This window comes from Cyanistes caeruleus, chromosome 6, assembly GCF_971803275.1.
Source record: "Cyanistes caeruleus chromosome 6, bCyaCae1.hap1.1, whole genome shotgun sequence".
NCBI lineage: Eukaryota > Metazoa > Chordata > Aves > Passeriformes > Paridae > Cyanistes > Cyanistes caeruleus.
Genome location: NC_141706.1, coordinates 58673709 through 58698211, shown reverse-complemented (window position 1 = coordinate 58698211; position 24503 = coordinate 58673709). Strand labels below are relative to the sequence as shown.

Sequence of the window (24503 nt, the reverse complement as noted above, 5' to 3'; positions counted from 1 at the left end):
CCAAAAGGATAAACAAAAATACTGGAATTTTTAAAAAAAAGAAAAAAAATGGTAAAAGCACAAATTAAGCTTGATTTAATTTAGATGTTACATTTTTCTGTTTAACATGATTTAAAAAGTCAGTTTTCAACTCTTACTAGTCATTTTAAATAAAGCTAATTCCACTGAAAATCTTATTTGCTTCTTTTGACAGGAGCGTCAAGCAGAACACATTGAAAAGAAAAATACTAAGCAAATGTCTGACTAAAAATAAATAGAAATGTCTCCAGTCAATGGGATAACCTGTGGATCCAGTGGATATAAGTTTAAAATACGAATGTTAGAAACAAGACAACGGTGTTCCCAAACTCATCCTATTTAATTAATTACTGATAAACTCCCCCTGCCTTCAGATTCAAGGAAACAAACCAGCCAGGACTGTGCATAGATCTCACAGCAACATACAATTGGCACCAGCTGAAACTTTATCCCCTGGAGCCATCAGGTAGCACCTGTTGCATCCTTATGTGGCTGAACGCCACGCATCGAAACCGCAGATGGAAGGGACAGCTCCGAGGGAGGTGAGCAGACAGCAGTGTCAGTCCCTCTGCCATCCCACCCTCACAGTAATGGATGCCTGGACATGAGATTTTCCATGCATGGAGCATGGAAACTCCAGTACTGAGTGACACTAAGCATCAGGTGTTGGATGGGATACAGCAAATTCCCCTTGCCATGCCACCACTGCCCAGCTGGCACAGCCCTGCCGTGCCAGGGAACTGGCTTTGACCTCGGCCAATGCCTCTGCCATGCTGATTTACCCATCTCAGAGAGCAGCAGCTGCTTCTGAGACGGGTAAGTAAAATGCAGCTTCATCCTCCAGTTATCTGGTCCTTTGCTTTTTGGCAACTTGACATTTTGGGGAAAAAATTGGTTGTTCCCTGGCAGACTATCTCTGCCTCTCATCTTCTCTGCGACATGACCCTGCTCTCTTTGCACAGGGTGTAGGTTTCCAGTAATGTGAGTTCCTGCTGGGCTCCACAATTGCCTTTCCAGAAAACGTTTAAAATGTGCATTGCTTTGAAAGGTGAATGAAGATGAGCCAACAGGCTCGCTGGTAGCACGGCAAGGCAGGGCACCAGCGGGGTGAGCAGGGCAGAGAGGGAATCCCAAAACAGAAGCAGGGAGTGTTCAGCTGCCTGGCCAAGGAAGGGCTCGAAGAAAAGAGATGACTACAGCAGCTATCACTGATGTAAATCTGAATTGATCTGGGGCTTGGAGGGCCTGGGTGAGGATTTGCATGCCATGGAGAAGAGGCAGCCCTAGAGTGGGCTTCATTCCCTCTATTAGTGGTAGGACACACACCACCATCTATAACCCTTTCCATGTTTAAACAAAGACACTGTGGATACACTGCTTCTTCCAATCAGTTCAGTATAGGCATTTAATAGGCTAAATGGTGTAATACATCTACAGGACATACATTAGTCGAGTATTATGTACAGGTGGCATTTTACAAAATTAGAAAGAACTGAAATAGAGCAAAATTCAACAATGTCTTACTCCATAAAACTTTATTTCTGCACTACGTGAAATATTCTACAAGCTAGACTAGAAAAATATGACTGAATGTCTTTTTTTTTTCTTTTTAGTTTCTACAAAGCTTTTAATCCAGAAAAAAATACAAAACAACTATTGAGTTTATTAGAGAGACAACACTTGCACACAGACAAAGTAAGTGGACATTCATAGACCTGCAAGTTGAATAAATAGGGTTTGTTTGTATAAAACAATTTTCTCTCTATCTTGCTTTCCTGTTTTAGGGCCTCTGGCCCATGGTCAGAAAAATAAAAATGGGAGGAGGAGTTTGGCTTTGCACGGTTCTTAAACTGAGGCCACAAAGCTTTAGGAGAAAGCTTTAGTTGGAAGCAGCCATTTGCTTCAGGTAAAATACTTCAGGGTAGCAGCACAAAAGAGGGGAAAGGAAAGAGAGGAGTAATTAGGCTGGAAGAAGGAAATCTGGGATTTCTATACCAGCTGCAGCTTTAAGTACAAGGATGAAAAAAAGTAGCGGTGCTGGCGTGGCGTTTTTTCAGGGTGTATGTAGAATTTAGTTGTTTCTTTGGGAAACATATTTAGGGAAGTGCCATTGACCTCAGGTGGAAATAGGATAAGGGCCATCCAGAGCAGGAAGGGAGGGAGCGTCTGAAAGCAGATAGAGAGCACAGAAAATTGGGGGAAGTGTTTCAAACAACTGTTTTTCCTTTTATAAAGCAAAAAGCAAATTAAGTGATACATCTAACGTCATTCCTCACAGAGCTGGGCAGACACAGATTGGCAGGAAATCACACAGCTAAAAATATGTCGTCACTGCTGTTGTTTTCTCCCCAGAGCTTTGTAAAACTTCTTGACAGTCGATGCAAAAGCAGCATTTAAAGAGCACCTCCCATCAGCCTGGCCGCCTCACCAGCACAGCTCTCCTCCTGCCACAGTGGGTCTGAGCCGGGACCTCCCTCCCCTCACTGCTCCTGTGCCAACACGTAGCTCCAGCTTTGTTGGCTTCATTGGCTTCACCAGAAAACTGTCACCAGTGAAGGGGGTGACAGGGACAGCAGCCAGATTTAGGAAGTGCTCCTGAAACCTTCAGTTACTCTGGTGAAATTTGGTGCTCTGACCAGAATCCCACTCACCCAACAAAATAATTCTAACAGTGTAGGCAAGAAAGTCTACATCAAGAAGGCAAAACACTGTTATATAGATTGAGAGCAAAGTTTAACTTAAGTATCACATTATACTCTACTACATTATACTGCTTATAAAAAGGGTCCTAGATCCCAAACATCCCTAATAATGAGCTAAAGTTTTGTACATAAATTAATGTTGCTTTGAAGTAAAATAGTCTCTTTCCTTTGTAATAAACATTCATTGCACAGAGTTCTTTGTAAGTAAATATATTAAATTTGGTTGCTAAGAAGGTAAAAACTTATTAATACATCTGGCCAGTAAATTTTATCAACCATCATGCAATTAAAAGTTGTTGTTAGTGAATATTATTACTGGAAAAAAGAAAGCACTTGGAAGTCAACTTAAGAGTTAATGCTGGAAGAAATCCTATTATTTCGCTCCACCTACAGTGAGCAGCTTCTTCTGGATGCAACATTAATTGGAAGTACAGACCCCATCCAGCCCTGCAGAGATGGAGATAGCCAGCTTTGCAGCTTCCAGGACACTCATCACTGACAGTCAAACCCCTCTGAGTACGGGCAGTACCCACCCCCATCGTGTTTTGGGCTGAGACTGGTGCTTCTCCTGGGACAGCAAGAGGGAGTCTCTGCGAGGTCCCTGTGCAGGAAGGGATTGACTCCTGTCAAAATGACCCCCAAACTCCCAAGGAAAATCCGCCAGAGGGCAAAAGTGTCCAGAGACAGCTCGCCCCACCATGGGCTCTGGGCTCCAGGGGGTGATGGTACAAGCGAAGCTGAGGGGGCTGTGCCGCAGGTCAGGAGGGCACCCCTTGGCACACGTGTTCCTGCCAGCAGTGCCAACTTGGGCGGGAGGGAGGCAAGTGTTTGTCCTTCCACCACGGCTCTCCTGCACCCTTCCTGCTGCAGGTGGCTCAGGGCAAACCTGGAGCCAGGCAAAACAGAGGACAGGTTTGGGATGTGCTATGGAGCTCCTGCCACCTACCCCCTACCAGCGCCCAGCTCCAGGCAAGGGAGGAGCAGCTGTGCCCCTGCACCTACATTATACACCAAACATACCAAAGAAGTAATGTCACAACAATCTCTATTAACAAGGTGGGACAAAGCCAGCCCTGGGAGAAGCAGGAGCCATCTCACCAGCTTTAAGGGTGAGAAGTGCACGCCACGCTATGGCCGGTCCCGGCCTGAAGAGTGCACGGACAGCACGATCCACCCCACCAAGCCCAACACAGACAGCCTCACGCCACAAACAACAGCAACCAGCTCATCGCTTCGTTAAGGTACAGCGAGAAAGCGCTTCCAAAAGGCATCAGCCTTACTGAAAAGGCAGCTAAGGAAAGGCTGGTTTGTCCAAATATGCACAGGTTAGCCAAAGGGAGAGAACTGCTCTGGGCTGCCCCAGGGCGGCAGCCTGGAGGCAAACCTTGCCCTTGCGTCTCTATACAAAAGTTACAAAATCAACTGGTGACATTATATTACAACTATTGTCCATAATATCACAGTGCTAGTTTTAAATGGCTAAAAAAAGAAAGTTTTTAGATTTAAGACATCCCTCCTGTGGAAACGCAACGCCTTTGTCCTGCTGTTGATACCTGAAAGCAGCCTTTCTTCAAAAATATAAAACCAACAAAATGCACTAATTAAAATTAGGAGCATCTTTTCCTTGACAGCCTTGTATTTCCTAACACATCCCATTGTTTCCCAAGGGGAAATTAAACAAATAATATGAATCCCAGCCTGAAAATCAAAATGTTAGAAGAACAGTTCTAAAGCCCAGATGCTTCTTACCAGGTACTAACTAAATAAAACCCTTGCAGATTTAAATACAGATTACTTCAACATGTCTTCAGAGTGTATTAGCTTTCCAACAACATTCACAATGAAGTTTCACTTCTGAGGCCATGGAGTTCCTACTCATTCTCTTCAGTTCTGCTTTCCAGAATATCTGTACTTTCTTCCACTTCTTGAGCTGGGTGTGCTAAAGTATCTGCAAAGAAACAGCTCATCAGCATTTATTTCCCCATATAGGTGCAGCTTTTGTTTGATTACCTGCTCTACCTGGCAGTTAATCTGTTAGAGTGATCAGAACTGATACAAGAAATCTTTTCTGCTTGCAAACCAGTAGTTAAACCTGGAGTATGGAATTCTGAGTGCATCACAGTCTGACTTTACAGGGAACCTGAGACCTCAGGTAAGATATTAGTGAGATGAGGTGATGCCTATGGACAGCCACTGTCATGGGAAGGCTACCTGGTCTCAGAAATCTGCTGTCAGGCCTGAAGACATAATGAGTCTAAATCAAGGCAGAAAACCAAGAGAAATCACAATATACAACCTGGAAGTCAGGAAATACATTTGACTCATATTTCCTCCTGAATGATCAAGCCCTGTGGTTGTCACCACCCAGAAATGCCAACTGGAATAGCAGGTAATTTTACACTTCAACACATTTTGTCATCACCCCTGGGAAGGGAAGGGAAGGGAAGGGAAGGGAAGGGAAGGGAAGGGAAGGGAAGGGAAGGGAAGGGAAGGGAAGGGAAGGGAAGGGAAGGGAAGGGAAGGGAAGGGAAGGGAAGGGAAGGGAAGGGAAGGGAAGGGAAGGGAAGGGAAGGGAAGGGAAGGGAAGGGAAGGGAAGGGAAGGGAAGGGAAGGGAAGGGAAGGGAAGGGAAGGGAAGGGAAGGGAAGGGAAGGGAAGGGAAGGGAAGGGAAGGGAAGGGAAGGGAAGGGAAGGGAAGGGAAGGGAAGGGAAGGGAAGGGAAGGGAAGGGAAGGGAAGGGAAGGGAAGGGAAGGGAAGGGAAGGGAAGGGAAGGGAAGGGAAGGGAAGGGAAGGGAAGGGAAGGGAAGGGAAGGGAAGGGAAGGGAAGGGAAGGGAAGGTGCATCTTGCACCCTGTCCTGGCTGCTGTGTCTGGGCGTTTGGGTGGCAAATGCTGGTGCACTGAAATGGAAACCAGGTCACTCTATAAGAGAAGAGGACAGCACTGAGATGGAAAAAAAGGAAACAAATAGAGCAGTTTCCCACTGGAGCACTTCCTGTGCAAGCTACACTTAGACAAGATCTTACCTTTACCTGTATTTACCTCACAGTGACACTGCTAGTCAGAGGTACATATTTGTGAGTTCCTGCTACACTGACACACCCCTGAGACACCAGGATGCTTTGAAAACATGCAGCTGTCAAAGACTTCACTTCTGAGCTAGGAGACAGGGACAGATACATGCTACTGACCAGGATTACTGCTCCCCAGAGTGACCTGCTAATGTGCACTGCACTGGCTGCCTGTTGGCCATGTGAGTGGCTGATGCAGATGAAAACACCATTGCTCAAAAGCTACAACATTTTCAGTCCACAGGGCTCCTCCAGTGCAGATGTTTTCTGGGCACCTTCAAGTAGCTACAGCTGTTTGTCTCATTGTTAACTTCAGTGCACAGCACTGTCTGAAACAGCTATTTTCCCATGGGGAGCAAGGATGAAAATTACTCATTCAGACCTTCCAGATCCATCTGCTGCTGCTGTTGCTGGGCACAGACTCTTTGGTCACCATGAAGACCCTTGTCGTCCGCTGACTTGAGGTCCTCAGGAGGCCAGCGCAGCTCCCCGCTCTCCACCTCTCCGGACTCGGTGGGCTCCACCACGATCGAAGGCAGTCTTTTGGACAGCTTGGGGTACTTCTCACGTGAGTCTGGGAAGGCCTGGGGAGACATTTGGGAAACGTACATCAAAGCTTTGTGCAGAGATGTATGCTCAGAGCAAACTGATTGTCTACATATGACATGTTCTCACATGTCCATTAAAAAATCCTCTTCCAACTGGTGCAGATCAACAGCCCTGCACAGGGATGATTTCAAAACCCGCTGAACCCAGCTCCTTGCTGGCCAGGCATGGTGCAGAGGGGCTGTAGGTCTCAGCACACTGTCCCTTCCTGAGCAAAGAACCCACTTTGCTTGCCGGTGTGTTGAGGAGATGATTGCCTTAACTTGTGTGATCCCACATGAGCGGTGAAAATGGAGACTTTGGAGACAAAATTTGTTATGCTGCCAAACACTCATGTTTCAGGTCTGGTGGGGTTCTGGGACACAGAAGGCATTGCTGTAAGGATAAGATAAATGGCTGCTGCAGCCCTTCTGGCTGCTGTCTTTCTGCTCTGATACAATATTCACGTTTTCTTGCAGTGATAGCTTATTAAGAAGCCACCATCATGCAGAGCTATTTTCTGCAACGTGAAACACTGTTTTATGATGTGTTCATGCAAAACAGGTAGCCCCAGAGAACATCTTTACACAGAGGACAGTGCAAGCTATTTATTTTCATTTGTCACATTGAAGCTGCAGATCAAACACTACACAGTGATTACAGCTTTTAGCTGAACTAGGGCTTTTTAGTGAAGGATATTGTAACACGTAAAAGTGCTTTCCTGTTTTCAACATAGCTGGATCACTTAAATCTCTAAGGGTATGTTGTTTTGAATAGTTTTTTTTTCTGGTGGGGTTTTTGGTTGGGTTTTTTTTGGAGGAAAAATCATTCCAGCTCCTCCAGGACATTACCATAAGGAACTGTTGTTGCTTCAGTGAAACCTTTTCTCCTGGATCCTCCAACTTCCATATACCTGCACTAACAAGCTACAAATCTCTCTGTGCTAGCTGAGTTTTATTTTAATTTTATTTCATTGCATTTCATTTCTAACAATAAAATCAAGGTGTATGTGAAGGGACTGAACCAGGACTCAAGAGCAAGAATGATCCCAGTTTAACTTCAGAGGCTGCAGCAGGTTTGCTGTGGGCTGCTGGGAACATCCTCACACATCTGCAACACGTTCACCACTGAACCAGGGTCTCTGTTTGATCAAGCCCTGCTGGTTACGTGAGCCAGTCTCAGCACAGCTCCTGCTGTGAGCTTGGGCAGAAATACAAGACATTGACAGGGGTCTGGGGGTGTCATAACCCACTGGAAGGGTTTGCTCCATGGCTTTTGCAACCTTCCTCTATCTCAGCAGCTGTTCTCCATCAGAGTTGAGGGTTTAGTTGAACCACTTGGCACCACAGCTGGCATGGGGAGGCAAGACCTTGGGAAAGGCTCTGCATCTAGGAAGCAGCAAGCACATTTTTAACATTGCTGTGCTGCCCATATCTGACTTCTGAAGATGGGGAAGGACAACAACCCTCATCCTCATACCCTTGCTCCCCATGGTAGTGTCGCAGGGATTTAATACTTCTTGCAAATCTACACAGAAGTAAGAAATGTTGCATATTAATGTTATGAGACACAATTTGGAAAAAAAAAAAAATCTTTTGTGAGAAAGCATCTTCAGTACAATTAGACCAAGTGAATCATTGAAGACAAACCTTTCTGATGCCACCCTGAGCTGCACCCACAGTTTATAACTCATCCTTACCAAACAATGCTGCCTATCAGAAAAGAGCTGCCCAACTTCCCACTACACAGCCTTCTCCTGGGCCGTTCATAATTTGGAAAGACTTTTCCATGGCAGCTGTCTTGACTGGGAGGAATTTTTAAGAAGTGGCTAATACAATCCTGCTTCTTGGAAACCAAATCAGACAAAGTGTCCTTGGGCAGGAGAGGTCCACAGACCCGCTGAGCAGCAGAAAACAGCCGTAAAACTGTGGGCAAATTGCTGTATTTTCTCCCATGGCTGCACAGGCAGATGACAGTGACCCCTTCCCTGTCTTTGTGCAGCCTGCTGGGGTGGCAGAGGGCTGCATGACAGCCACCCCATCCCCAAGCCTGCTGGCAGCTCCTGGATGGACGATGCAATACAACAAAAATTCTCCTTTTCATCTGCTCTCTGAAGCCCAAGGAAATGACACAGAGAGATCTAAAAATGGGATGAGAGACGATTATTACAGCTGCAAGAAAATTTAGGAAGGCACCTGTGTGGCCTCAGCTGTGGCTATTTTTGTTTGTGTCATTCTCATATGGTCTTTTCTCACATCAATCACATAATTTTTTTTTTCACCAGAGCCCAGTATTTACCATGTCCCTCCAGGAATGAGTCAGGACTGGCAGGAAGCAGAGCTGCCTGTTGGGCCTTGCTGTGTTTTTCTGCAGAAGCTGGAGTGTGTGATGAGTGGGCAGGAGACTGCAGGGAGAGAAGGACTGGTCTCCTGGACAGAGTGCTTGGAAGTTTCTGGAAGGAACCTGGTTTTCCCACTGAGTCACTGAGTTTGTGCTAGATCTCATTTCTGTTTGATTTTTTTTTTTCCTCAGGTGTCTATCACTAAAATGTGGAAGGCAGCACCTTCTCCCTGAGAGGAAAGATAAAAGAGCTGGGGGGAAATGGGGAAAAACTCTGGGGCACATGATCAGAGACACCACAGAACAGCCCTAAACAGTGTTTCACTTGAAAATTCACACTGAATGCTTCACTTCCCAGTTGAAGTTAGGGCTGGGACAGAGTTTGGGCTGCATATACTAATACAACACTGAAAACCTGGAACTTGATGAAGAAGAGGAAAAATAATATTGAAAGCATACTGAGTGAGCAGCATCCATCCTGTGCAGCCTCTGAGGCATGGGAAAGCCCACAGTATGCTCGTTACATGCACAAAGCCTTTCATTACACAAACAAATGATCCAAAAGGAATTTGCAAAATTTCTGTTCTGCTTCCCTGGTTTCCAGATGCTAGATTTTCACCTGCACCAGGCTGCTCCTAGAGCAGCTCTGTGAGTCTGCTTCCAGTGTCACACACTGTGATGAGAGGCAGCTCAGGTCCACCAGGACACATTATGTGGTTTGTCCCTGGCAGTGACACAGAGCCACAAGCACAACCACAGAGCACAAACTGCAATGTGGGGGCTGCCACGAGGGGGGCTTGGGACATCGTGATCCCTCCTGCTGCAATGAGCTCCATGGGTGGGTGTTTGAGGGGGTGTGTGGAGCTGCCTGGGGACAGAAAATGCTCTTGCACCTGCCAGCAAATGGCTCTGACCAGTGGTGCTGCTATGATGCCATTTCTGTGAATTAGCCAATCATTTCAAATGGTCTCTGTTCTAAAAAGGGAGCTCCCTCTGAGCCCAAGGAAACTCAGCTCATTTCAAGGGTGGCTGTATAAAAGCTTGGCACAGTACTGGCTGGATGCCTTCATCGCACAGTAGCTGCTCAGATCAGAACTCCTGGTGACAAACAGCCTCTGTGCCTGCGTCCCTGCAGGATCTGGGCATTGCTGTCACTGTGCCCTGCAGACCTGGCACCCCACAAAACACTTCAGCCAAACTCTTAACTTTTAATAATAGAACCTAAGTAGGATCAAACACATATTTCAGGGCTGGATCTTCTGGCAGCAGTGCTCTGCAGTTCAACAGCTACCCTAAGGACAGTTATTGGTTGCATTGAATCGCTTTTGACAAACAACTTTTGGACACTTTTTAGTTCTGCTGAAGTTACCTGGCTTGAAGGGCCTCCTTCCTCCTCAGGAGTCTGGCTGAGCGCGAATTCCTCCATCACCGGCTCTCGGGTGTTCATCACCTCTGTCATGCTGTGAATGGTAGAAGAGAATGGGACACTTCAGCTCTGAGCTTTGGCCCCACAGCTAATTTAACAAAAGGTATTGGCTTTTCATATTGGTTAAAATAATTTTGTTACACTGTCCTTCCTGAACAGTCAAAAAATATTTCCTTGGCCTCCAAGCCAACTGTTACTGCTGCATGCTGTGATGCTGAGCAGGGCATTGACCCCAGTTGCCCCTGGAACATCAGAGAGGACCCCCACAGAGTCCCAGAGTCATCAGATGGAAACTGGAGTCCTCCAATGTTATCAGCAATCAGTTTATTACTGATATATGAGCTCAGAAATTGCATCTGTTGACCAAAAAAAGTTACTGGTGGAAATATCAGCCTTGAATTCATTTTTTATTCTGATTCTTCGTAATGTCTTCAATATTTGCTCTTCCAGATGTCTCTTCCATTTAGTCATGAGCCAGCACTTCTTTTTAAGCTGTTAATTCCAGACACACCAGCTGTATTGCTGTCTAAGGACCAGATTTTCAATAGTCTTTACTTGCCTGAGTGTTTGGAGAGGTGTTGAGTGGGACTTCCAAATGCATCAGGGACTGTTTGGCACCTACATCTCATTTAACTCAGGGACTTAGGAACCTAAGGTGCTTATGTGCCCATTAAGCACCACCCTGTGCCCTTTGGCACCCCAGGCACCGCAGTGCTTGCCCTGGAGCTCGCCTGGTTCTGCTGGGCACTGCAGCAGCCCAGAGCAGACAGAGCCAGCTGCAGCCTCACTGCAGAGCTCAGCCCAGCCCTCTGTGGCGTTGGGATTTTCCTCACATTTGCCATTTATAAATACAGCATTCCACTGAAAAATCTGAGGATGCCTGAAATCTCCAGAATGCATGCTAAGCGTGTAGGAGCAAACAGAGGCACTCTGAGCTGAAAGGGCCATGCTCATTTCAAATGTTAATACATCAGCCCTGGAGAGATTTGGCATGGGGCTTTCACTCTCTTTAGCTGGCATTCATCAGGTAGCGCAGTTAGTGGCTGCTGGAGCCTCCTGCAGCACACAGAATGCAGGCATCATCCATTAGGCTGCCCTGCCACCTGCCACAGCAAACACTCCTTTAGGCACGACTAAATGCTGCCATTAATTCTGGTCCTGCTGCACACACAAAAGCCTTCTTTGTAAAGCCTGCACCTACTGAGAAATACCAACTAAAACATCTTAAGGATAACTTGTTTCAAGCTTACATTACCAATTACCAGACAGAACTAAATTTTACAGTATCTGCAATTACTACAAAACCCTTCACAATGACTTTAATTAGCTGTAGCACAGAGCAGCATGATAGTGCAGAGACTTTCACTCCCTCTGCATCATGTTTAAGAAAAAGTATGGCAGAACCATGGGACACTTGAGCTCAGCTGTGGACCAGGACCCAAGCTCATAAGCATTCATCAGCATAGGGAAAAGCCCTGAAGGGTCAGCCTGGGACCCAACCAACACTGAATTAATTCAGACACTTCCTGATACCTGCACAGAACAGGAAAGCAGAACCAGGCTCTGAAACGCAGCAAAAGGCTGAAACAAACCCCCAGTCTGAGCACCCTGCAGCTTACACAGCCTGACTCCTCCCAGAGCCATGGCACAGTAGAAGAGGGATAGATTCTGCCCGCTAGGAAGAGTGCTTTGAGCTCCCAGCCCTTGCCTGGACCTGTACTACTTCCCAGGGACAGCACAAACCACCTAATCAGTAAAATACATAGGTTTTCGGGACAGATGCTTTTATTCCTGCAGCACCCAGCAGGCCATACCACTAGACACCTGTGGACAACAGCACTGAGCAGTGGTGACTGTGGGCCCTGCTCTGCCAGCTATCCCTGCCACCTGAGACAGCACTTAGAACAACAGAGACATGCCCTTGGACCAAAAGGAAAGTAGCACTCCCTCTGATATCTCCTCCCTCTCACCATCCCATTCTTGCCTTTTCCCCACTCTGGCTCCAGTCTCTTCCTTGTTCCCAGAGAGAACCTTTTCATCCCTCCTGCTGCCCCTCTGGGAATGACCACAGTAGGCAATAGCAGGACCATGCTCTCCCAGCCCAACTCTTTGGGAAGAGCTGTTTTGCAGGGCTTTCACACCCTGTGTTAGCCAGACCCAGCTGTGAGCCTGGGGGAGCACTGGGCCCACCACTCTAAGCACATCCAAGATGAACATCCTTCTCTTGGCATCTTTTTTGGGGTTCGGCACCCTAAGCCCAGCTGTCCTGCATTGCAGGGAAAAGGAAGTGAGAAAGTAGATGTCTAGATGGAAATAATCTTGGAGGCTTTGTGTGGGGTCAGTGTTTATGAAGTCTTGGCCTTGGCAACCACAGATAAGCCATGCCCCACTGCTGTGTGTCCTGGGGCTTGATCCCTGCTCGCCAGCAGCAGACTCCTGCAGTCACTCATAGCTGGCTGGTTTATTTTAGCAGCATTCAATACATTTCAAATGTTTAAATATTTCTCTGTCCTTGTTCCATGGGAAATTAGAGATGTAGATCCACACATGGACTGTCAAATGTGTCATATGAGCTCAAAGATGTTAAGACCTCACGAAATTCTATTATTGTGCAATAATGGGCTCCGTGCTTCCCTAAGACCACATTATACCCTGCAGATTATTTGTAAATGACAAAGACAAATGATTTGGGCTAGAAAAATGGTGGCAGTTCTGCCAGTGTTACAGCAGATGCCTCAGTGAATCAGCTCCCAAGCTGTTGAAGCCCAGGCCATTTCAGAAAATCTGTGCAGCTTAAGGCTTTGCTTGAATAGGATGGCAGAAGTGATTGTACTTGATGTGTTTCAGAATAGAACATGGGGCCGTGCAATTGGCAAAATAATTAGGCTTAAACTGGAATAGATTAATTATTCCCAGTCTCCACTTCGAAACAGTGAAGGAAAGCAGAAGAATCTATATGGGCTGTGAAACCAGTGATGTTTCTAACAAGCTTAACTAGGTCTTTAACATGAAAAATAACTAGATGTAAAATAATTAAAAATGCCACTGCAAATTAGCTCATTGAAACTTCAAAATCACCTGGAGGACATCACTGAGTTGCTCATAAAGACATATAATCTGAACAAGGGGCGTGATGGTGCTGCTTAGGGCTTTTTAAACTGTGATAAGATTTATGCACAGGAAAATTTTTTACTTTTCAGACAGTGTTGATGGAAAATATTAAGCCACTTTTAGTGCTGCTTTTACGTGAGATGTACTGACAGACATACAACCGAAAAGTGGGTGATAGAAATAATTATAAGGACTCTTTCACTCAGTCTTCATGTTATGTACGGTAGGTGCTGGTATCACCAATGACATACAGTAGCCATAGTGATGCAAAACAAGGCAATAAATAACATTTACAAACAAAGGATAAATTCTGTTCTTGTGGATGAATCATCTTCTCTGAACCTTAACATTCTCGTGTCAGTGGATTAAGAGATACATTACTTCCCCTAGATTTAATTGAGCACAAATATACCAATTTGGGGTGTGGGGAAGCAAAATCTTGCATTTCTATGAGAAAACTACATTGAGAGATTATCTTAAATGCAGTGCTAAAGTGCTACAGTCCCAGGACCACACCATGCTGATGTTTTTCCAGAGGCATGGAGCAAAAGCACAGATCACGTACTGCCGCTTGTGATGGCACGAACAAGGTCAGTAACATACAGAGCAACACACAGCCTGACAAGTGCTAAACCACCTCCCATGGGAAAGGCCTCAGAAACAATGCACACATTTTTATTTTAGGTTTTGAACAGAGGGCAAAACTGACCTGTGAAATTCATGGGGGGAAAAGCAGTGTCTGAATGCAGACCAGCTTCAGGACTCAAAAATGTGCAGTGCTTATGGAAAATAGGTAGGTCACGCGATGCAAGGAGGTATTTCCTCAAGGCCAGGGGCACAAACATGTTTTATGGGACAAGCTGAGCCATGGTTAGGAAGAGCTGTTACCTGAAGCAAACATCAGTCTGGGGGATTCTCAGACATGCAGTGAACTGAGGCCTGATCCTGCTCTCACCTCCCCAGCCAGGAAGCAAAGGGGACACCAGCCAGAGCATGAGGAGGATATCTGTGGAGGATAAGCAGCAAGTACAGGGCAATGGCAGAAGAGAACACGTTACCTTCAATCACATCAACGGTGTCACTTGCAAGAACTGTCCTTGCTGCAGGCGTCTGCTGCTGATGGAGTGTCGTGCAAACTCAGTCAAATCCTAGAAGTGCCTGGAAGAGACAATGCAGCAGAGTCAGAGCTTGTGACCAAAGGGACAATGCTGGCAGGCACTGGTGTGAAAGAGTTCTCCCGAAAGCTTGCTGCAGAAACTCCCACTGTGAAGGCCTGTATCATTTTCTGTGTGAGATGGGACTTCAGCTCGCTAAGGATGAAGCTCCTCAAGCACCTTGTGAATTACTGAGGCAATTAATGTACCAAGCCACCTAAAGCTACCTGAAACACCTCACAATCCGACTTCTTGTGATGCTAAACCTTATTCCTTAATGTGAGTTACACAAAAACTGCTGAAACCGGGACATTCTGAAATCCTCCCATACAGAAATTGTATTGATAGTTGGAAAATAAAAAAATGTATTCCCTTATTTGGCAAGATCAGTTTGTTTAGCGAGACACAGTTCTACTGATCAAGATGCAAAGGAGACAATATATTCTCAAAGAAGGATCCATTAACATTGCATTACTGCATGGTTCTTTTGGAATTCACAGGGGAAGTGATTTTTTGAAAGATCTACTCCAATTTGAAGGTAATACATTGACTGGTATCAAGACAGGGAGCCTGCTGAGCAGAGGTGAGGATCCCACCATTTCAAAGCGTGAATCACTGATTTCTGATGACTTCTCTGTCAGAAAGCCTTAGCTGATGAGCCTCAGGAGTTACAGTGCGTAAATATAGTCAGTATCTAGGCCAGAGATGATTTTCTGAGAAATTTGTTTAGCTCTACGGCTTTCCAAAGATATATTCATGCCAGCCACAGCTATTTCCTTGGATGGGAAAAAGGTGTTTTCAGTGAAGTGAATGGCACTAGTATATATATATACATATATTTTATATCCTCCAGCGGTTTGGATGCCAGCCCAAATGATTAAACAAATCTACCTGCTCTGGAAGCCTTCCTACCAAGATTTACAACACTGGATTAACTGCACACTGATTTTATTCAAAAACATTGACAGAGGAAAAATTGTGTATTGCATTCTGGACTTTCCTCTTGTTCCACAGGCCACGCTTATTGAAAATTAGGGAAGCAAGAAATCACTTCTCCATCCCCAGGATTCAATTCAGAAGGTTTAATTCTTGTCTTTAATTCTCCTCCCTAACCAATGACCAAGCCACCTTCAGGGAGGCTAATGTTTTGTCCCTTTAATATTCATGACTACACTCAAGGCTTGTCTCTCACAAAAACAAGGGCGAATCTGATACCATGCTATCCAATGCACTGGGAAGAAGATTTTTATCCCACTACCCATTACAAAGCTGCTGTTATTAAGCCCATGAAAATTCAGCTCGAACTTGTCTACATTCAATGTCTCCTTCAGAAAAGACTGGATGTAATAAGAACAATTATTACACAGAGTAATTATTACGCTGTTAATGAGAGACAAAAGGGTGTAAGAGATAAGGAACCAGGTACCACATGGTCACTGATTGGAATCTAAGCCAGGCCACTTCCTATTTAGAGTTATCTTCAGATGACTGGTTAGTGGTATACAAAGACCAATGCAGTATGGAATTAATTAAACCCACACCCATCGCTTTCCAGTCTCAGAAAAGGACTTCTGGATTTAAGTGACCCAAGCCCAATCTTCTCTCTGCTGTTTTGGGCAGCCCTGTCTTATGGTGCATGCAGTGTTGGACAGGGGATGTCAGCCCCTGCTGCTCTGCTACTTGAAATCTGTAATAAAAAAAAATTCACTTCAGGACCACAGCATGGGAAATGTTCCTTCTCCCAGTACCACAGCCGTATTTAAAACCAGAAAAACTTCTTCCCAGTCAAGACTGTTGTAGAACACTCATGTTTCAGGTGTACAGAACTACCTGAATGCCTTTGCTCTCTGAAATGAAAGTACTCACTTTACCTGCCTAATAGATATGATTACCTTCTGTGGCTGACAACAGAGGAAACATAAACTAAACCCCATCCTTCTGTGATACTGCCTAACCTTTTAAAAGCAAGGCAGAGCTACTGAGACCATGCAAAGAGCTTTTACTACACTGGAAACTGGAAATCACCCAAGTAAAGCCTTTCTCTGGCTATCTCTTCTTATCCCTTACTTTTAGCCACCTTTGCTGCTTTCCAGCCTGGAGCCCATTGGCTCAATGCACCCTCCTCCAACCCAACCATCTTCTGTTATTCTGCCAGAATAACTTGCCCTCCTTTGCTCCAGCTTCTTCTCTGCCTGCAGGAGCACCAACACAGCTGTACTGTCATTAACAGGAACCAAGTTTAGTCTCAAGTCTCAGGGACCTGTGGTACTGCCTTGGCCACCCCTCGTCTGGGCTCGCACAGCCTGGCTATACCTCCCAGCAAAGAGCAATTAATTTAGGGATTACTCCAATGAGCTGGTTATGTCTTGCCTCTTTAGGAGCCATAGCATCAAGCAAGGAGGACTTCCCAAGCTTTCTCATCAAGCTGAGATTTCCCAAGTTTTCAATAGTGAGAACAAGGAATTCTTCATTGGTGGCCCCTTTGCCCAGACCAAGGGCTCACCCAAGGGGATGAATTTCCCTCTGTGCTGGTGGCATGGGTCACAAGCCCAGGAACTGAAAGGTGCTCTCTGGGCTTCTCTCCCACTTTGGAAAGCATCTGGAACAAACTGTATTTTTGAAGCTTCTACAACTGGAGGACACAGCCTGTCCCAGTGTGGTGGTCTCATCACCCATGGGAGGATGCCAGAGCAGAAGCAGGATATTGGGCAGCAGCTCTGATTAGCTGGAGGGTATGGGAAGCCCAGCCTGGCTGTATCTCCTGAGTATGCTCTCCATGGGAGCAGAGAACTCCACCAGGCACAGCAGCAGAGGCCTCTCCTTGGGATAAACCCACTGTGAATTGAAAAGTAGATGTTTTTAAAGCAAACATGCTTTATTGGGCAAAACAGAAACAAGAATTGGCCACAGGCTGCAATCCTAACAGTCCACAAATAGTCCACTCAATAAAGGAGCATGTTTCAGAGGCTCTGAGACCCAGGCTTTCCCCCCACAGGCAGCAGCACCTCCAGAATTGGGGCACATCTATTTAGAGATTCCTCCTACTCTGAAAACATCACCCCTTCTCCCTGAGCTGCCCCAGTGCTGGAGACAACAGGGTGGCAAAGTGAGACCCGACCTCAGGATGCCAGGGCTGCTGCTAGATTAGCAGGGACTGCAGGACACCCTCTTCCCTTCCCAGGCTTCTCAAAGTAATCATTTCCCACTGAGCACTCATGGAAATGCTATGATACAATACCTAACAATACACAAATAACAAAAATGCTATTTGAGCCTAACAATACCACATTGAAGGTGCACCTTCTAACAAAGTATGGATAGGAGGCAGAAACTGGCCTTGAACTACACTTACAAATCTATCATTCTTCTGGCACGGCAGAAACAGGAGCCTTCCCCTCCTTATTTCAATGGGTCAATCCCAAGTGTTTTTCCAGAGCTGTACTTAAATTGTGCTGTACAGAACCCCCCACGTGGCTCTGCAGGCTCAGCCTCATGCACAGGAGCGCCGCAAGGTCGGAGCTCCAGGCGCAATCGCAGCACACGCACGGCTCCCGCTGGTTCAGACATCGCCGCAAACAAAGTTCAGCCTTGGGCATCCAGCCCCACCTCCTGCCTCACCCCACCACAGCCCCTGGATAAATGCAAACTTTTCTCCATTCAAGGGCTCGAGCCTTTGTGTGTGCTACAAAGAGAAACCCCTGCTATTGATTACAAGGAGAATTGGGACAGGCTGTGTGTAAGAATGGTGTTAGGTGGGAGAAGCAATGGTCTGTTGCTTGCATTTTGCAGTGGAAAATTTTGACGGGTCACAGAAAACCCTGCTCAGCAAGTCCCAATAAACAAACAGGTCAAAGAAGATTTTTCCACCCAGAAGAAGAAAGGGTGCCTTATTCAGGCCATTCTGCTGCAGCAGAGCAGGCTGTCAGCTCAGCCATGGTGGAGGAGTGGGCAATCTACGACAGAGCTACAGCTGTGGTGGTGGATGAAGCCATGAAGGGGCTGCTCACACAGGTCCATGTCCCTGCAAGGAATGTCAGTTGGCGTTTTCCAAGGCCAGACACTTCTGTGGATCCAGTTCCTCTATATCTCAGTCTTCTGTTAGTCCTAGGAAGATGGAGCTATGGCTGAGAACCACACAGGTGGCCTGGGCCATCCACAGGCAGAATCATGCCCGGTACTGTATTAAGGGTGGGACAACAACCTCAACATCTCGGCACAACCCAAAACAAGCACTTACATCAGTGACACCCCACAGCCTTGCTTCCCTGACTGCAACCCAGATGAGCTTTTGGACACTGCTGGTAGGAACTTGGACAGGGTCTTTGTTTCCCCTGGTTGCATGTTTGTGATGAATGCACTTTATGAAGTGTTGTGGATTCCATGGGACTAGCAAAATGTAAATCACCGCATGGACCACAGAAGATAAATGTACGAACTCCTATTTAAACCTCCCACTTCTTTTTGGATGCAAATCTCTTTCCTAAGCAACTGAGAAAAGTGCGATATGTGTCAGAGTCTGGAGATTAGAGATCTGTTCTGTTCCCTCATTTCAGAAGCTCTTGTCTTCGGCCACCCACGCAGTACTTGAGTTCTGCTCTCCGCAGGCCAAAGCTGCCTTCCTCTCCTCGGCAGCGTGTGCTCCACAGAAGATGTCGATCTCTCTCAGGAAGCAGCGAGATGAAACGACTCTCAAAGTGGAGGAGCTGAGGCATTTCAGCATGAGACACAGCACGTAGTTTGGGAGAGCGAAAAGGGGTAGGAGGCTGCTATTTCCAGACTGTGCTGCTTCTCATCACTAACTTCATGGCGAGCTGCAGTTCCTACTGCTCCTGCTCCAAAGAAACTGCTGGGGTAAATATCACCCTCGGGAGTTCCTCAGACACTCATCTGTGGACTCCCAACACTACAAAACACAGGCTTGCAAGGGGCTCTTGCTGGCAGACAACTCTAACTCAGCCTCCTCGACTCCTGGTGTTGCACAATCAGCCACTGCAGAGCCACTTTCCTTTGACATCCCCGCATCCTGGAGCACCATGGCTAAGTACAAACCTCGACTTCCAGTTTGCTGTAGTTGCCCAAGTTCTTACTGGCCCTCTTGGCAAAAAGGAGCTAAAAACTAGATTCATAAATGGTCAAAGAAGAAGTAAAAAGAACTAAAACGTGCCTGTGTTTAACTATCACAATTTTTAAAGCAATCTCATGATTTGGGGACGATTCAACTCAAAGTTTTTTCAAATTATTTTTGCTATGCTGCTTGCTATGGGTGTTTCCTTGGTGGACTCCTCCTTTTGCTTTTTCATTTCTCCTGGCTGCTTTAAAGCAGCTCGTTTATTTCAGCTCTTTGATCTCAGCACTAAACTACCTGAGCTTCCTCATGGAAGATGCCACAAGGGATAGGTAGGGCGGGAGAGGCGGGGGGGCAGCCAGACAGGATGCCTGGGAGATAGGGAAGGGGAGCAGACAGCCAGGAAGCATGTGTAGAGCAGCGGAGGGAGGAAGAAGAGCAGATGGGAAGAATGACTAAGCCAGCTCCTCTGAATGCTGGTAGACCTCGATATCATGGAAATCTCCACAGAGCCCTCATGGAACCGTGTGCCAAGAGAAAGTTTGGATTTATTTTTTTAACATCAGATTCGGCAGCTAATTGATGTGAGAGGAACTCATTAGGAAAACACCTCATCAAAATTAGAGATAAGCCTCAACAAGCTGTTGAATGTTTTAGAGGTATCTCTTCTGGTACTTGCTGTGCAAATACTCTCATCTGAGAACTCGCTTTTGGGATCAGAAATGCCTGTATTGAGCAGAGTGATTCTGCATAGGCTTTAATTTCCCTTATAACCTTATGAAGCCAGCACCTTACAAATAACCATACTGTTCCCTTAAACTCAGAGCAACCCTTACTAAAGGCTTTTAGAAAGAAATGGTTGTGTTTCTGGGATCTGCTCTGGAGAATTATGAGCCTCTAATCCCTAATATTTCACGCCACAGTTGTCCCTCACCTTGCAGCACCCATGGGAATCAGTGACAGATTAAAATTGGCTTCCTGTGCTTCTTTCTACCATTCCCTAGGTATTTTTGGATAGTTCTGAATTCAAGCTGGGGAGTGGGGGGAAAAACATCTTAGAGCATCAACATAGAGTACATGATTCTCAGATGGAAATGTCATGGGAAATGGGTTGCAAAATGTTTGATGTCTTTCTGGCACTGTGAAAGAATACTCTGGATAGATTATCACTGGGCTCATTTCTAGGCAACACAGTAGGGTAAGAGGTTAGGTGCAGTCAGATAGAACAGTATTTACTTACAAGACAGATTAGTTATTTCCTTGTAACTTTGGGAAAATTAGAATACAGTGCTATTGGTGTTATAACCTGATATAATATTGAGCATTTAGCAGAGAATTTGGTAAGGCAAACAAAGCAAAAGTGGTTAAGATTTTTAAAAAACAAGCGAACTCCTAAGAGAACAAAGACAATGAAGTGGCTATTAATATTCCTTCTTGGCAATTAACAGCACAACCACAGGTGTCACAATATCACAACCTAACACCAGAAATGCAGCTGGTTTTGTCCACGAATTAAAACTCTCTCACCTCAACTGAATTTCCAAGCATGGGAAGCTGCCTTAGCCCAAGATGGAGGGTATGAGAACACTGTGTCCTACCACAGAAAGAATGGGGAAGATGGAGGTTGAGGACAACACATAGCCAAAAATAAAGAAAACACTAAAAAAAAAAAAATTAAAAAAAAAGAAAAATCCAGTGTGGCTTTTTTTAATGAGTCATTAACACTGAAAGCAGATATGCATTAACGAGGCTGTGAATCTTCCTGCCAACCAATTAACATTCACCTTCTGAATCTAGGGGTCTACTAGGTATTTGCACAGAGGCAATTTATGTTGTGTGCATGTCAGGGACTGAACTCAGCTGAAAATTCAAATTACAGCTTACACAAGCTGCAGTGGTCTCAACAGAAGAGCTGGACTTGGACTATTTTCTCCTAGTCCTATGGGGACATGGGTACCAGGGGGTAAAACACTGTGCGATCAGTCCATGCACACTGATGGGAAAAGGGGATTATCCTGCTGGACCAGAGCTTCTTCCAGCCCTGGCATCTGCTTTGCAGGAGACTGCTCTCTCCAAACCACGAAGGAAAGGTGGTCCCAGACCCTGAGGACTTACAATCAAAGAGGGACAGAGGCCGAGATGAAAACTTAAGGACCTGTTGATATCAATCAGTCTACTTCATTCTATCTGGATGTTATTGGTTGGCAGCTTTCCTGGGGTTTGCAATAACACCTTCCTCTGAAGACTGAAAATTCAGGAAATTTATTATTTTATAGAGTTTTCCAGAGAATGTCCATGTTTAGGAAGCAAAAGGGAGAGACTGTTGCTGAGGCAGATACTGGTGTCCTTGAAGTCCTAGCGGAGCTCTTCCTGACTTGAATGGCATAGGATCAAGGCTTCTCTGACCAACTTCTCCAAAACAGAAATGGTTAAATGGGATCAAACATAGGGGCACAATTTCAGAAATGAGAAAGAGCAATTTTAGCCTGTGACACTCTGGGGTTGGTACCTGATCTACGCAAAAGCCTGTTGCTTAATACAAAGAGATCATTGTGAGAAGGGAGGGAAAGTAGTAACTATATTTGTACATTATTTCTTCTGCTAAAGCAATGTACTGAAGTTGTTGAAGGAAATTCCACCTGATTGACAAATTGTCAGGCTAGAACAGGAAAGCGACAAAACCAGGTCAAGTTATTCCCTGTTTGCTTGTTTTCTCTTTGTAATCATAATGTTGACTCTGAAAACATGTTTTTTAAATGGTGTATTAATTATTGAAATCCTGAGCTGTGAGCTGGATTCTTTTTCTGGGCAAAAAATTTGTTGCTCATTAAAACTAAGAGAAGGAAAACACTGGCTTGAGCCTGGTTGTGCGTAGGCAGAATTTCCCCGCTTCACTTTCCTTTACAGGCTACTCATAAGGAGGCATTGTGCTGTGAGACAGGCAGGCTACAGGGCAGGTGTGAACACCAACCCTGGATCCTTCAGCAAGATGTGAACCTATAGCCAGGAGGGCTTCATTGCTGTACTGACTGCACAACCGCAGTAAAGATCTCAGGAAAAGACTAATGGAAACAAATTTCTCTCTGTGTATTGCTTATTGTGGCTAGAGGGGTTAATGCTACATCCAGGCTAACCCAACTCCCCTCCACAACTGTAGTCATATTCAGAGATGCACAAACACGGCTCTGTACCAGATGAAAAGAAAATTTTTGTGGTATGTACATTTGGCAGATGGAAAATACTCACACCCCTTGCTCTGAGTGAAACATAGTCCCCATTTACAGAGCAAAGTAGGTTCTTTCATTCTCTAAAAGTGATCATATGCGTGGTATTTGCTACCTGATGGGAAACTCAGGATTTCAGTGCTCAGTTCAGCTCGGCTGCAAGCAAAAGCATCATTGTCTTAAACTTGTGCTTTGTAAGTCGCTTCCTCGCCTCAAAAGTTGTCTTGGGAAAAAAAAAAAAGGCATAAACGAATAGCTGAGGCGATTGAAGCCCACAAACCAACAACTCCCTCAACGCTGTGCTCATTCATCAGGATTCCTTCGCACAGCCCTTTCGGCTGCCGAACGAGTTGAGAGGTGTTTTTCTAAACGAGAACCCTTTTTCTCAGTGAATTCTCCGTAACACCCTTTACTCGAATAAACAGGCATGTGGCGAAACAAGCCACGGCAGAGGCGCGCGTTCCGCCTCTTCCCCGTTATCCCGCAGCCGCCCGTGGGACTGGAGCGCTTCTCCCGCTCCGCGCTCCTCCCCGCTGCCGACCCGTCCCGCACGGCCCCGCAGCGCTCCGATCCCCGGCACCGTGCTCGGGGCTCCCGTGCCCCGCACAGACCCGGCCGGACCGGCACCGCACTGAACCGACCGGCACCGCACTGACCCGACCGGCACCGCATTGACCCGCACTGACCCCACCGGCACCGCACTGACCCGCACCGCACCGACCGCACCGGCACCGAACTGAGCCGACCGGCACCGCATTGACCCGCACGGCACTGACCTGACCCGCACTGACCCGCACCGCACTGACCCGACCGGCACCGCACTGACCCGCACCGCACCGACCCGATCGGCACCGCACTGACCCGACCCGCACTGACCCGCACCGCACTGCACTGACCCGACCCGCACTGACCCGACCCGCACTGACCCGACCCGCACGGCACTGACCGGCACCGCACTGACCCGACCGGCACCGCACTGACCCGACCCGCCCTCCTGTGCCCAGCTCGGGTCGCCGGTTCCGCCACGGGGGCGCTGCCCAGGTCCCGGGGAGCCGCTCCGGCCGCTGCGAGCGGGGCACTCACAGGTGGCAGCTCCCCCCTCTCCGCCCCCCGCCCCGCCAGCCGCACCCCCGAGCCCTGCGGAGCCCCCCGCTCCCGGCCCGGCTCACCGGCGCGGCAGGCGAGGCGAAGCGAGGCGAGGCGAGGCGGCAGCCGCCCGCCGCCCATGCACGGCGGCACAGGGGAGCCGGCAGCTCCGTCAGCGCGTCCGCATCCTCCCGGGCCGGGCGCTGGCACCGCCGCCGCGGCACCTCCCCGCCCGCAGACCGGCCCCGCCGCCGCCAGCGCGGGGAAACCACTCCCCCGGCAGCGCCGGCGGGGCGGCGCACACACGGCCCGGCCCGGCCCGGCCCGGCTCCCCGCGGGGAGGGGACGCTTTCCGCGGACACGTGTGGGACCGCACGGCCCCGACCCCCGCACGGTGCCGGTGTCACACAGCGCACACGGTGCACAGAGCTGCCGGAGGGGTCACTCTCCCGGAGCAGCTCCCCCTCTCCCCTTGCTTTCCTCACGGCTGTCCCGAGCCCGCCCTGCAGTCAGTCTTTGCTGAGAAGAGGGATGCGGGAAGCACAAACTTTTGGGGGTTCTTTTTGGAGGGGTTCTTTTTTTGCGGGGGCGGGTGTTCCACACCGGGGTGAGTTTCCCGTCTGCATCCCCGACCCGCGGCAGGGACACGCTCTGCCCTGCGCAGCATCCCGCCGCCTTGTCCCGAGGGGTTGCGGGGATGGGGCTGGCAGACAGACTGTGCC

The 24503-nt window shown here is 47.2% G+C and overlaps 1 protein-coding gene and 1 long non-coding RNA gene across 4 annotated transcripts; one reads left to right on the top strand and one right to left on the bottom strand.

The window, feature by feature from the left end:
* Positions 1 to 1396: 1396 nt before the first annotated feature.
* Positions 1397 to 24059, bottom strand: LBHD2 (LBH domain containing 2). Of its 3 annotated transcripts, XM_023927503.2 has the most exons (6): positions 18644 to 18706; positions 18414 to 18510; positions 14311 to 14410; positions 10085 to 10175; positions 6173 to 6374; positions 1397 to 4668 (listed from the first exon to the last, which is right to left on the bottom strand). In XM_023927503.2, exons 4-6 carry the CDS (start codon positions 10172 to 10174, stop codon positions 4592 to 4594), a joined length of 369 nt encoding a protein of 122 aa, XP_023783271.2. In that variant the 5' UTR covers position 10175; positions 14311 to 14410; positions 18414 to 18510; positions 18644 to 18706; the 3' UTR covers positions 1397 to 4591. The 3 variants fall into 3 exon arrangements, with proteins under 3 accessions (XP_023783271.2, XP_086750158.1, XP_023783269.2); XM_086894032.1 differs by lacking the exons at positions 18414 to 18510; positions 18644 to 18706 and adding an exon at positions 23865 to 24059; XM_023927501.2 differs by lacking the exon at positions 18414 to 18510 and having other exon boundaries at positions 18644 to 18731.
* LOC111929790 (uncharacterized) lies at positions 18796 to 19569 on the top strand. Its single transcript, XR_002864841.2, has 2 exons — positions 18796 to 18834; positions 18960 to 19569. It is a non-coding gene; the product is annotated as an uncharacterized LOC111929790 (long non-coding RNA).
* Positions 24060 to 24503: the final 444 nt, after the last annotated feature.